The sequence below is a fragment of the Papaver somniferum genome, chromosome 4 (genome assembly GCF_003573695.1).
Source record: "Papaver somniferum cultivar HN1 chromosome 4, ASM357369v1, whole genome shotgun sequence".
NCBI lineage: Eukaryota > Viridiplantae > Streptophyta > Magnoliopsida > Ranunculales > Papaveraceae > Papaver > Papaver somniferum.
The window spans coordinates 120302527-120315984 of record NC_039361.1 but is presented as its reverse complement, the minus strand read 5'-3'; the positions used below and the strand labels follow the sequence as shown (position 1 = coordinate 120315984).

At 36.1% G+C, this 13458-nt stretch overlaps 1 protein-coding gene and 1 long non-coding RNA gene across 4 annotated transcripts; one reads left to right on the top strand and one right to left on the bottom strand.

The window, feature by feature from the left end:
- Window positions 1-183: 183 nt before the first annotated feature.
- LOC113276462 lies at window positions 184-4228 on the bottom strand. Of its 3 annotated transcripts, none has more exons than XR_003324401.1 (10): window positions 3880-4228; window positions 3344-3690; window positions 3180-3243; window positions 2715-2830; window positions 1991-2153; window positions 1653-1900; window positions 1306-1412; window positions 1103-1189; window positions 677-763; window positions 184-400 (listed from the first exon to the last, which is right to left on the bottom strand). It is a non-coding gene; the product is annotated as an uncharacterized LOC113276462 (long non-coding RNA). The 3 variants fall into 3 exon arrangements; XR_003324403.1 differs by having other exon boundaries at window positions 1125-1189; XR_003324402.1 differs by having other exon boundaries at window positions 1991-2105.
- A 623-nt stretch (window positions 4229-4851) lies between these two features.
- LOC113273060 lies at window positions 4852-6108 on the top strand. Its single transcript, XM_026522830.1, has one exon. The coding sequence runs from the start codon at window positions 4852-4854 to the stop codon at window positions 6106-6108; it is 1257 nt and encodes a 418-aa protein (XP_026378615.1).
- The last annotated feature ends 7350 nt before the right edge of the window (window positions 6109-13458 follow it).

Here is a 13458-nt window from a genome sequence, read left to right as displayed (position 1 = left end):
TCATATACGTTGCAAACTCATTTACAGGTGAAAATAAAATAAAATTCGATGATAATTCCAAATAAAAAATAAATAAATTCCAACGATAATTCCGGCAGATTTCTGCAGCTTCATATACCATTGTAGATCAACTAAAAGACCCAAATTGATCAGATAATCACTAATCCTTACAACAATATAAACTAAGTTTGAAAAGAATACAATGAACTAGCTTAGTCCTAGCTTTAACGATTAGAGCAACAAGAAAATAGTGGGAGTGTGTATGTTGGCACACTACAGGACTTTCCCAAGTTTCAACTAGCCTCTATAAGGTACCCCAATTCTTTTGCTGTAGCTGGGCACAATGACATGATGTAATCGACCAATCCATCCATAAATTACCAGCTTCATAGCATCTTTTCTGCAGAAAGAACAATCAAAATGTTAATTACAAATCATAAGAAAATAAATATGAACCTATTACAAGAAAATGAGTACAGAATCGATAATGTTCATTCCACCAACAAACACTTAACAGTACGTTCACATGGCCATCAAATCAAATCAAACCATACAAGCACATATATCATATCACACAAAATATCACCGTATTTCCATAGTGATGCCACTTCAGGTGCAGATTTATGGTGTAAGGTACTCTGGAAAATAGAACCAAGTTTGCTGCGAGGAAAATTACCTTATCTTGGGTAGAAGCACCTGAAGTTACATTTATAGTGACAGGACCCTCCGTTGGCCGATTTTCTTTGTCAACCAAATTACCATGCTGTTGCAACATCAAGAGACAACATATTAACTTGAAGATCTAGTTCACAAAATATAACTCATATCATATTCATCAAGAGTAATCTAACTGATTACCAAAAGACGAAACTCAAAGAGAACAAGGAAGTATATGATGTTGGCATAGTACAATGCTTATATGTTGTACAGGAGCACTTTACTCAAAATTTAGAGAGTAGTTCATACATATATATTGTGGATGGAACCAGTGAGTAAAAGTAGTAAAGAACTGACAAACCTATAAGTGTTCAAGTACGATGATTTAACAGAACTGAACTAACAAAAAATCACATAAACACAAGTAGAACATAAAAAATATCACATGTTTAAGTAGCAGATCCCACCACGAGCACAACTCTCAGCATACCGTAACCCAACTTTTCCACCAAAATACGCAAGGTGTTGTAGTCTGCAGCCAAACAAAATTGGGAGGATGAACATACAAAGTTGTTCTGCGTCACGGAAGTACAGAAAAATTTACTACTTGGTAGAATAAAACTAAAAAGGATGTCTCATGAAACAAACCAGAGAATATAATGTCCATTCACGTGAAGCGGGATACTTCCAGCTTAGCCCATCAGCTTTACTAGTATTTTCGAAATTCCAGTATTACAAATAATATGGGATCTGACCTGATAAAATAATCACTCATCTTTACAACATGTATACAATGAAATCATAAATCGGGCAACAATAATCCTTCATCAGACACCTAACAACATATGGAAAACCCAAAAGCTCTATTGATTTCTAATCTCCCTTTTATACTTCTGGAAATGAACTGAGTGTGAAAAAACACTAAGGCACAAATCACCAAAAAAGAAAAAGAATTTAGTTTTCTAGAGAAAAGAAAATGTGTTGAGAGAACATACCTTACGCAACACAGAAGTTAGTTTTATGCCCTGATGTAGTGGCCCTGGAACCATACCGGATACACTGCTTGTCTATGAACGTAGGAATAAGCTAAAATCCCAATTATAGAGCTAACTGAAAAACTAATTGTCCAAGGAAATCTCGAGGGGAAAAACTCAAATCTGCTAGGTAATCATTTGGTTGATACAAGATTATAAACACTAGATGTTTCAAGCATGTCTACGTCTTCGAATGTTTTTCCACATGCCTGCAAACAAAGAGGAAGACATAATAACTTGAGAGAATATAGAATTAATAGGAATATTCAATCAAATGCTAGAAATTAAATGCTACTTACATTGACAGTGGTGCCGTAATCTAGAAGAACTTTCACATTGTCATGCTGCCAGTAGAGGCAGCATATTATAGCGATTGGAAGACTGACTCTGCCTCTGAGCATGATTCACCACCTTCTGCACAATGAGTAGACCAGCTACACACTTAAAGACGCGCTTAATGCACTACAGAAGCAAGAGAGAGTATATAAGCTAAGAATAATATGGTAAATATGAAAGTACAAATGGTATTTTCAAGAGAGGACATAAACTAATTAACCCTACAGATAGAAGCAACTAAGTGCTCATATCAGCCAACAAGGTACCTAGATTTTTTTTTCTATACTTTCCATAATTACATGATATATAAACCAAACATCCACAATATTACCGGCTTGATAAACGACATTTTTTAAACCTTCTTAATTAGAGTTTTACAGTAGCATGAGCAAGCAGGAGATAAGTTTAAAGCATTGTTTAAAATAAGAATGCATATCATCTCAAACCCAATAGATCGACCACAGGGAGTTTGTCTGCGAAAGCATGCTAATAATTGCTAGGCATCAATAGCCTCAATGTACCTCAACCAAAAATGATGTATGCAAACAACAAAGAAGGAAGAAAAACAATAAAAAGAAACAAGTCTGCATGACATATTCATTCTATATAGTGAGAAAAACAAATTTGATATTCTCTTGGACATAAGTAGTTATAAAAGATGCAGGGCAGAGAGGAACAACTCATTACTTGGTATATATTGCATAGTTTGCAGTTAACCTTCTCATCCTTCTCCCTAACCATGCACTCAATGGATGCTTATCTGCAGCACACATCAACTCCACTAACACCATGACACTGTAAAACTGTTGAACACACAGAAAGAAAAACAAGGAAACAAATTTAAGTTTATCCAGCCCACAGTCTAAGCAAGCACAAAAATAACAAACGACAAAAAGTGACCCTGTATTAAAGCCTAGAACAGATAAGTGGCGCACATTTTTGTTTGTTACATTCAAGATTCATGATATTCCAAGTAACTCTACTTTTTTGAGTCATATCATCAACTGTTGAACTTCAGTTATATGGGAAAGATGGAAGTCATCCACTCTTGAACTTCAGTTGCTTTCATGACCCACAATTGTAGTGGTTTCTTTCCTTAGCTTCTTTGATATTTAGTGAGATAATGCAAATGAAGTAGCATATTATACATACCTTAGCCACAATCACTCCAGAGTTCACAACCTTGGGTTCGTACTTGCTTTCCAATACAACATTCCTACCATTTAGGACCAAGAGTAACTCTAACAAGTTAGCAACTCAGTACCCGAATCGAATAGTAATCAAAATACAAACAAATGAATACACCACAAACTTACTTGCAGCTTCTTAATAGTGACCCATCCTTGTTAAGATACAACTCCTTAGCTTCAGTAGTTGTGATGTACAAGCGACAACAACTAGATCAATACAAAAAATTAAAACAAAATAAAAAATTTCAAACAACACAAGAGTTGTGAGTCATTAGCTAAATATGAATAGAAAATCTCTATAGATGATCCAGCCAAAATGAGTTCAACTCCTTAATCTTCCCTTCCCTCTCTTCTACATTCACATTTTCTACAATAACCCTCTTTATTTTCGATGTCTTCTTCACTTTCTTGACCGCTGTAGCTTCCTCAATCAGTACCCTATCAATCACCATCAAATCCGCTATTACTTAATCCTAAAAATCAAACAAACCTCAAATCAAAATCAAGCAAACCCCCAATGAAAAACCCAAATCAAATCAACAAAAACCCAAATCAAACCATAAATCCGCAAAATGGATCTGAACAAGAAACTTATAGTAACTTAAAATAATAAAGAAATCAAAAACATAACTTTAAAACCCTACATAATCAAAGAAACTTACCGATTTGGTCCAAATCTAGGGTTTAATTGTAACAGGACGAAGGGATAAAGGGTTGTACTAATTGAATGAAACTCTCTCAAATTCAGAAATCTTTTGAGAGGATGTTAGTAGAAATGAGATTTCTTTGATTCCGGGGACAGAAATTCCGGAGAAAGAATGAAACTTGAAGAAATCGAAGCGATTGCCTCAGTGAAATATGATACATGGGTTTTGATTTTGAGATATGGTTATAATTAGTCTTTAATTCGTGAGAGCTGAGATTGGGTCTATGAGATTTTCAGATGGGAGTGTAGAAGGAAGATAAGAAGCAGATTTTCGAAAAGGAGTGTAGGAGGAAGATAAGAAACCGAAAAAGAGTTCCGCAAAAAATCTGAAAAAAAAACAGATAAGTATATAAAAACCCTTGAAAATAACACTATTTAGAATAACCGTAGGATCACAAACTATATCAACGGTGCAAAAATTATGTTCTATTGTTATGAGTTAAATTATAAATGATGCAACGTATATTTTATTGTGCAACGTATATTTCCGTTTCTCCATCTGTAACATTTATATCCGTTCCACATTTAAAAATATGGCGTTGCAAAAACCAGGATTTGGTGTAGTGAACGTCAGTGTACAAATGGCCAAAGTCAGTAATTTTGATATGTGGAAAAATTATTAGAAACTTTTTATGGTCTAGAGATCCAAATGTGAAGAAACTAGTGACTGTTAAATGGAATGAAGTAAATGCACCAGTTGAGGAAGGTGGCTTGGGGTTGATAAAATTGGAAACAATGAATAAAGCAATCTTGATGAAGTTATTATGGAAGATAGAAAATGAAGATGAAGAATGGACTTTATTTATGAGGGCAAAGTACAAGGACATAAATGGTGAATGGATAAAGTATTATAAACAAACTTCCCTGTGGCCTGACATCAAATGGGTGATGAATGAGATGTATGAAGGAAGTAGATGGTTGGTAGGTGATGGAATCAGTCTGGAAGGACAAATGGGTGAAAGATTATGCTATAATTGAAAGACATGAAGATGATATCTACATTCTACAAAATACTAATTTAAAGGTTAGTGATCTGATACAAAATGGTGAATGGAACATACCAGCAGCTATGGTTAATTTCTTTGATACTAATGAACAGCCAGTTTTAAGACATGGGAAAGATAAAAGAATATGGACTCAGGATATAACAAGTTCATTTACTGTGGCTAATGCAGCTCAAATGATAAGGAAGAAACACTCAAAAGTCACTTGGGAAAAACAGGTATGGCAGCCATGTATCCACCCTTACACTTCTTGTAATGTATGGAAAATTCTAAGAGGGGATTGTGCTACTGAAGAAACTGTCAGAAAAAAAGGTTTTCATACTGTTTCAAAATGTTACCTATGTGGCAACAATCAAGACACAATGGAGCATCTTCTGTGGTCATGTGATTTCAGTGAAAGAATATGGCATTGGATGAGTGAAATCTTCAAATGTTCAAAACCGGTGGACTTTGAGGAGATTATGAAGGGTGCTAAAGGACATAGTCCAGCTATTAAGGAAGTACGGTATATTTGTTCATTCAACATAATGGTAGAACTGTGGTTTTTGAGGAATGCAGTTATTTATGACGCATTTGTACCTAATAATGAGTACTTCCAACAAAAAATTATGAGAATTACAAAGGAAAGCAGTATTAGAATGATAGGTAAAATGTGGGGGAGAGTAGATGATCTGCAGATACTTCATTTTTTTGGAATTTCAGGTATAAAAGCTACATGTGCAACAGTGAAACAAGTTTTCTTCAAATTGCCTGAAGTCCATCAAGTTTTGATTTGCTGTGATGGTGCATTAAAAAGCAACCCAGGGTTGGCAGGTTTTGGGTTTGTAGCTAGAGTTAACTCAGGAGAATGTGTTGGAGCAGCATCAGGAGGGATTGGTCTAGCTACTAATTACCTAGCTGAAGTGATGGCTTTAATAGTGGCAGGTGAGTGGGCTATCAGCAAATTCTTTCAACAAGTTTATTTTATTTTGGATTCAAAAGCAGTCATAGTGGCTTTTTCAAACAATAAGGTGCCATGGATAGTCCAGAGTAGATGGGAGAGGATAAGAAGATTAATACCTTACATCACTTTTAAACACTCCTATAGGGAGACTAATTTTTCAGCTGATAATATGGCTAAGAAAGGAGTGTTGCTAAGCAGGGAGTTGTCATATATTATGAAGAAAAACCAAGCTTCTTAAGGAGAATGGAGAATGAGGAAGACACATATTTTAGATTTTAATTCCTTTGATCTGGTTGTATTTTGTTTTTATATATGTGAAAACTACAGGGAGACCCATTCTTACACATTTTCCTATTGTGAAACCCACCTCCATAAAATCTCACGGGCGCACCCAAAAGCGGCCAACAAATTATTTGCAGGCCCAGAGTTTTCAAAATTCGTTTATTTTCTTTTTTATTTCCCAATTTAGCCTCACTTTCAGTTTCAATTTATCCTGTTTATTTTCGACAGATTGATTATTGAGAATTGTCCTTGATTACGGAGATTCAATTTACTCAGCAAGCTTTAGCCTCACTTGTCCTTGATTGCCGAGATTCAATTTACTCAGCAAAGCTTCAGGTTCGTTCGTTTTTATTCCAATCTTGATTCTGATTTTTGTTTAATCTTGATTCGATTCTATGTTTTAGTTTCTGTAAGATTAGGATCTATTATTTTAGGTTTCCGAAGCTTAATTTAATTTTTCGAATCGTTTTTTAGATCTTTTAAGCTTGTTTTTGAGTTTTTGTTTATTTTCTAGGTTTTGAATTTGTTAACATCAATGTAGATCTTTTCGATTAAATTTTTTTGTTTCGATTTCATGTTCCGATGTTGACATACCAATTTACTAGGTTTTGCTTCTGTTCTGTTGGATTTTTTATTTGATTTGTTTTTTCATTCTTATTTTTGATCTGTTATCTGTTATTGATTTTGATATCCTATTGATTTCTCATCTGATTATAGTTAATGTAGATTGTTTGCTGTTGTTGATTTGATCTTTTAATTTTGAGTAAGAATTTTTGTGAAGCAATATGCAGGATAGATATGTTTGGTTTTTTCTCTTTTGTGTTTTGCAGGGTGAAAATGCATGTTGGTAGTGCACTAGCTGTAATTCACTACTTCAGTGAATTCTTAGCACATCCTGTTGATGTCAACACAACTTTGGAGTCTTTGAAGACAGCCGTTTGCCAGAAGTGGACTCGTTTATTACCGCATCATGTCAGATTTTCCTTTAATGATGGAAGCAAGTTTGTGCGAGTTGATTCTGATATTCTGCTTCAATGTTTTGTATCTCGTTGCCACTGTAAAGGTCAGAAGAGCTTTGATTTACTTGTCGAAGTTGGCTGTAATTCTTCCAGAAGTCGTAGTAGATCTTCAAGTAGTCGTGTAATAGAACCTGAACCCGAACAAGCTATGGTGAATTTCCTTGAAGATGGTTCTGTGCCTGTTAACAAGGTTCTTAAGACTGAAGGTTGGGATAAATTACTTGGTGAAGCTGGTAAAGTGTTTTTTGAAGGTGTAGCAGAGGTACGTATCGTAGTGAAGAAATACGAGTTAAAAGCTGGGCGTGTTCTTGTATATAAGAAGAATGAACCTAGAAGGTTCTATGCAAAATGCTCAAAAGAAAATTGCCCTTGGGAGTATAAGGTTTGTGCTGTTGATGTTGAAAACAGGATGCTTAAGGTTAAGAAATATGAGAGCAGTCATACCTGTGGTGTTGGAACTGAAAGGATTTTCCACAGGCTCAACAGTAAATTTGTTTCTAGTCTGATCAAGGATGAAATCCGAAGTGATCCGAGTTTCAAAGCATCTGATTTGGCAAAGTTTTTCAAAACTAGCTACGGGATCAATGTGAAATACTACCAAGCTTACAACGATAGAGAGAAAGTGTATGAGGATATATTTGGTGATGAAGCCATGTCGTATTCGCATATGTCATGGTATGTAGATTCCATTCGCAGCACAAATCCTGGGAGTTGGATTGATTTTCAAGTTCAAACGGATGAACTTGAAGCGAACGAGGATAGTTCAGCTGAATTAGAAGATGAGGAAACTTCAAATAAGTTTGTGCGTATTTTTATTGCTTTCGAGGCATGCATCCATGGTTATCGTTACCTTCGCCCCATGGTTTATGTCGAAGCTACCTTTCTTACAAGGACATATAGAGGATGCCTCATGGATGCAACCGCTATCAATGCTGAAAATGGTAATTTTTATGATAATGCATCCTTTTTATATATGTGCATAATGTCTCATGCATTATTGATTTTTGCTTCATAATGTCTTATGCATTATTGTTTTCACTTTTCTGGTTATGCATCATTTCTGTTTTAGATGCATAAGACATTATACATTTTTTGTTTTAGCTGCATAATGTCTTATGCATTATGGTTTTCACTTATTGATTTCATGCATCCTTTTTATGCACATGCATAATGTCTTATGCATCATTTAGTTTAGATGCATAAGACATTATGCATTATTTGTTTTCACTTTTCTGGTCATGCATCATTTCTGTTTAGATGCATAAGACATTATGCATTTTTTGTTTTAGCTGCATAATGTCTTATGCATTATTTAGTTTAGATGCATGAGTCATTATGCATTTTTTTAGCTGCACATACTTCATGTAGACGCTGGCTTGATTTTATATTTTTTTTCTGTGCAGGCTTCTTCCCACTAGCCATGGCCCTGGTACCTGGTGAAGATAATGATAACTGGGAATGGTTCATGAGGAATTTGAGTAATGTTCTTGATCATGATCAAAGGCCAATCACATTTTTATCTGATCGTGCAGAAGGATTAAAGAGAGCGATTCCATTTTACTTTCCTGGAGCCTTCCATAGTTTCTGCTATTATCATCTTAAGATGAACTTACCTATTAATGCATCTGACGAAAGGTATGGTGCAGTTATTGATTCATTTCAAGCTGCTGCTTATGCTCTTAGTCCCGAAGGTTTCCAAACTGCCATCGCTACTATTAGGGGACTTGGTTGTGGTTGGGTTTCCGACTATATTGAAGATATCCCTCCAGAGAAGTGGTCAAATTCCTTTTTCCATGGTTGTAGGTATGGTAGGACATCTTCTACTCTTGTTGAATCCTTCAATAGTTGGATGAAGGTACACAAGAAGCTCCCTGCAAATGCTCTTCTAGATCAGATAAGGAAGGATGTGATGAGTATGATGTCAGAAAGGCGGAATACTGGTAATAGTTTCATAACAATTCTCACACCGAAGAATGAAAATAAGATGAAGGCTCTTATTGATGGGGGTTTAACCTGGCTGGTTATACAGTCCGATACTCATGTTTATGAAGTGGAAGGAGGGGACAGTTCTCATAGTGTTAACCTTGAGGCAAGGACATGTACCTGTCAGAGGTGGCGCGTCTATGGTTTTCCATGTGTGCATGCTTTTGCATCGATAACAATGTCTGGTTCTAATCCATATGATTTTGTTGAACCTTGTTTCACTACTTCATACTTCAATAATGCCTATAGTCATGCAATTCATCCTATTCCGAACTATAACAGGCCTGAAGTTTATGAAGGTAATGATATTATCGATGTACCTGATGTTAGGAGGCCGCCAGGGAGACCGCAAGCTAATAGGCATTTGAGCAGATATGAGAATCCGCCCAGGAGAGATATGCGCTGTGGTAATTGTTTTGAGCTTGGTCATCATAACAAGCAAACATGTACGAATCCTACCTGTTACAAGAAGCCGCCGAAGCAGCCTAAGGGAAGTTAAAGAAGAGCAATTATCTTGTTTGTTTCTTCAGACTATTACTTTTATGTTTGAACCTTATTCATTTTTCTTTCATTATTTTCTGTATTAGTTTTTATGAACAAGTACTTTTTCTTTACTTAGTTTCTTTTTTGTATTGGTTTTATGAAAAATACTTTTTTTTTTCACTGTGTGTTTTTCTGCTTCTATCAGATAATGTTTTCATTTTTATTCTTAAATGCATAATGGATTATGCTTTAGTTTTTGATGACGCATAACTTGTTATGCATTAGTTTTTATGATGCATAACGTATTATGCGTTATTGTTTTGAAGATGCATAATCTCTTATGCATTGTTTTTCGATGATGCACGATCTGTTGTGCATTTATTCTTTTAAAGATGGCTGCATAACGACTCATGCAAATGTGGTTCCTTCATGCATCTGCATCTGCATAACAAGTCATGCACATTTATTTTATTAGGAATAACATGTTATTCAGGTTTATTTTGTTGCATAACTTGTTATTTAGATGTTTATATGTAACCTGTTGTTCCTTCATTTTCCTTGTAATATTTATATCATAGTACAGTTAAATGAAATAAGATTGCATCAAATAGAAGCACTGAAACCAGCATTGATATATAATAAATATATATAAACATCGACAAGATAACATAAGCTGTTCTGACAAGAACTACTGAATAAAGTTAAGTTTTCATACCAACACATTACACATAACTACTGACTGAAGTTAAGCTTCACACTAACTACTTTCCCATTAGTTTTCACTCCCAAGTTAAATTTCTCAACCTACCAACAACACACAGGTTGTTAAAACAAAGTTATATTTGAGCCTTTCTATTATGCACAGCTTCACATTTGACGCGCAGCTTCATCACATTGACGCGCAACATCATCCCAGATGTCTTCATTGGCATCTATCGCCCAACTGTTTCCAAGATCCGTCAGCATTTTCAATACCAGACTTACTCTTTTCTTGTTGGCTTTTTTTACTGCATCTTCCTTTCCCAACTTCAGCCATTTGTCCCTGACTTGAGACTTCATGCTCATCTTCATATAATAGCATACAAATATGAGGCAGTCGGGGTGATGACCTTGTCCAGGAACAATCTTGGTAAAAATATCCTTGTATACAAGCGGTTCCCGCTTTATATCCACGATTTGTGGTGATAGATTCAGTTCATCATATCTTTGGATCAAATACGGCATACAAGCCTTTGCCATTATGAGAGCTTGTTTCTTGTAGTTAGACTTATAGCCTTCAAGACTGTTATAGTAGTTCCACTCACCCTCTGAAAAGTCATACTCTAACAATTTCCAATGTGTACCAGCAGGGTTTTCCTTTGTCATATAGTTCATTGGAATGAACATTCTCTCAACTTCAATAGGGAGATTCAAGATGAATTCTCCAACAAATTTGGCAATCACATCTTTCTCCTTTGTTTTAACAAAGAACTGCAAAAGAAATATTTTTTAGGAAAAAAAAGTTAGTGGATGCAATTGAAAAGGTGCACAACAGGTGTAGAAAACAATGCTGAATAACTTGTTATGCAGTTCAATCTAGTTGCATAACATTTTATGCTGAAGTAATTATATGGGCATAAGATAATATGCAGGAATGACTTGTTATGTAGAAAAATGATTTTATTTTCTTGACTTACCCAAGCATCTGGCGTCATGAATGCAGACTCCGCATACCTATGCTCAACACTATCAGCCATCTTTTCATTTTCCCGCTTCCTGAACAACCTATAACTGTAGTAGCGTACCACTTGGTCTTCTAAGTATTCATTGTTCATTAGCTGCCTTATTATATCTCCGTGAATCCGAATATCCCACAAGTACGGGTCTTCTCCTTCTCTGATACTCCAAGCCGAATTTATGCAGATGACATAAGACATAATTGGTGAGATGTTTTATTCAAGTGACATGCGGCAGAACCATAAACTAGAAGGTTGTGTTATGCATGGGTTTTTTTTTAAGCATAACTTGTTATGCATTTATTTCATAAGAAGCATAACCTGTAATGCATTGATTTCTTAAACAAGCATAATAAATATAACAACATTTTTTGCATAACTGAACATGCATTAAACATTGGAGCTGCATAACATGTGATGTAAATATTTTAAACAATCATAACTAATCATGCATTAAACACTGGGAGTTGCATGACATATTATGCAAACAAGCATAAAGGTAGTTTTGATGTACTTACAGGCTGTTGGCATTCTTAAAGTATGTCACCAGTACTTCCATCAAGGCTGGTTTTATTGTATCCTTGTAATCTTGAAAGCATTCCATTGTTTCCAGCGGAGGTAATTTTCTGAACGGCAAGCCAGCAGACGTACGGGGATTTTCTTCATCAACATTATTCTCATCAGGCTTGTCTTTTTGATTCTTCTGCTTCCCTAGCTCACAATGTTTGAGTAGTACACTGGTTGTACTTTGATTCCATGTTGTCCTTTCCTTGATTCTTCTTACCTTGCTTCCTGGTTGCTTCCCATCCTCTTCTGCCTTGTTTGCTTTTCGCTTCAATACTGACTTTTTCTTCAATGTTGACCTCTTCAAAAATTCTGTTCTTGGTACAAACTCCCCTCCTACGTCTTCTTCCTAGAGATTCATGTAACCAAAATGTGTTAGATATAAACAGTTTATTATGAAATTAAGTAAACAGTTGATTAAACAGCAAAACAACAATATAGTAAACAGTTTATAGTTGATTAAAAATAATAAGTAGTACATAGTTGATTTGACATTAATAAAAATACCATAATAAAAGATGTTATATTTTAGGTACCAGGTTTTTTGAAATGGTCTCCATCTCAGCATCTTCATTATAGCCTTTTTCTTTTTCAGCATCTTGTGTGGCACCAGGAGTTAAAGGATTCTCAACCACCATCTCCTTCTCTGCATCATCAACCATGTCAACAGCTACTTGTTGTGGCTTTTCAGCCACTGGCTCTTCTGGTTGTTGTGGTTCTTCAGTTTGATGTTGTGGTATCTCAACAGCAGGTTGTTGCAGATTTTCAGCTTGCTGTTGTGGTCCACCAGCATCATCTTTAATTGCAGCAGCAGGTTGTGATAAATTGATAGTCCCCGGCAGCGGCGCCAAAAACTTGGCAGGCCTCTAAAAGGTGTATAAAATTATGCGCAAATAAACGGGGGCCTACAGTAATACCGCAAGTGCACGGTCGTCGGTTGTAGCTCGTGCAAGTACGGGTCGATCCACAGAGATCGGGTGTGTTTTGGAGTGTTCTAGCTAATTGGGTTCTAAGTTGCTATTGGGCTATGAATACCCCTTTGGAACTATTGGGCTTAATGTACTAATGGGTTTGTTAAAATGAACTGAGCTTGGGCTCAGTTATCTTTGAAGTGCAAATGGGCTTTGGGCCTTAAATTTAGGCTTTTGACCTTAATGAAATTTGGGCTTTGGTGGACTGAACTTGAGCTTTGATTTAGCTAGGCCTTTGGGTCTTAACCTGAGCTGTGGTTTCAGTTTGATGGACCTTTGCTTGGCTGCAGGAAGCAGCAGCAACAACAGCAGCAGCAGCACAAGTGCTGCACTGCAGGAAGGCAACAGCAACAGCAGCTGCAGGAGAAAGAAGTGGCAGCAACAGATGAGTTGCAGCAGCAGCTGCACAAGCAGTGCACAGGAAAGCAAAGGCTGCAGCAACAGCTGCTGCAGCAGACAACAGCAGAGGCAGCAGTGTAGCAGAAACAGACAAGGCAGTGCAGAAAATGCAGCAAGCAAAAACAACACAGGGCAAAAACAAGAAACAAAACAAATGAAAACTAAACAGCAA

Excerpts from the sequence above, each read along its gene's own strand:
- LOC113273060 (XM_026522830.1), top strand. The coding sequence starts at position 4,852 with ATGGAATCAGTCTGGAAGGACAAATGGGTGAAAGATTATGCTATAATT.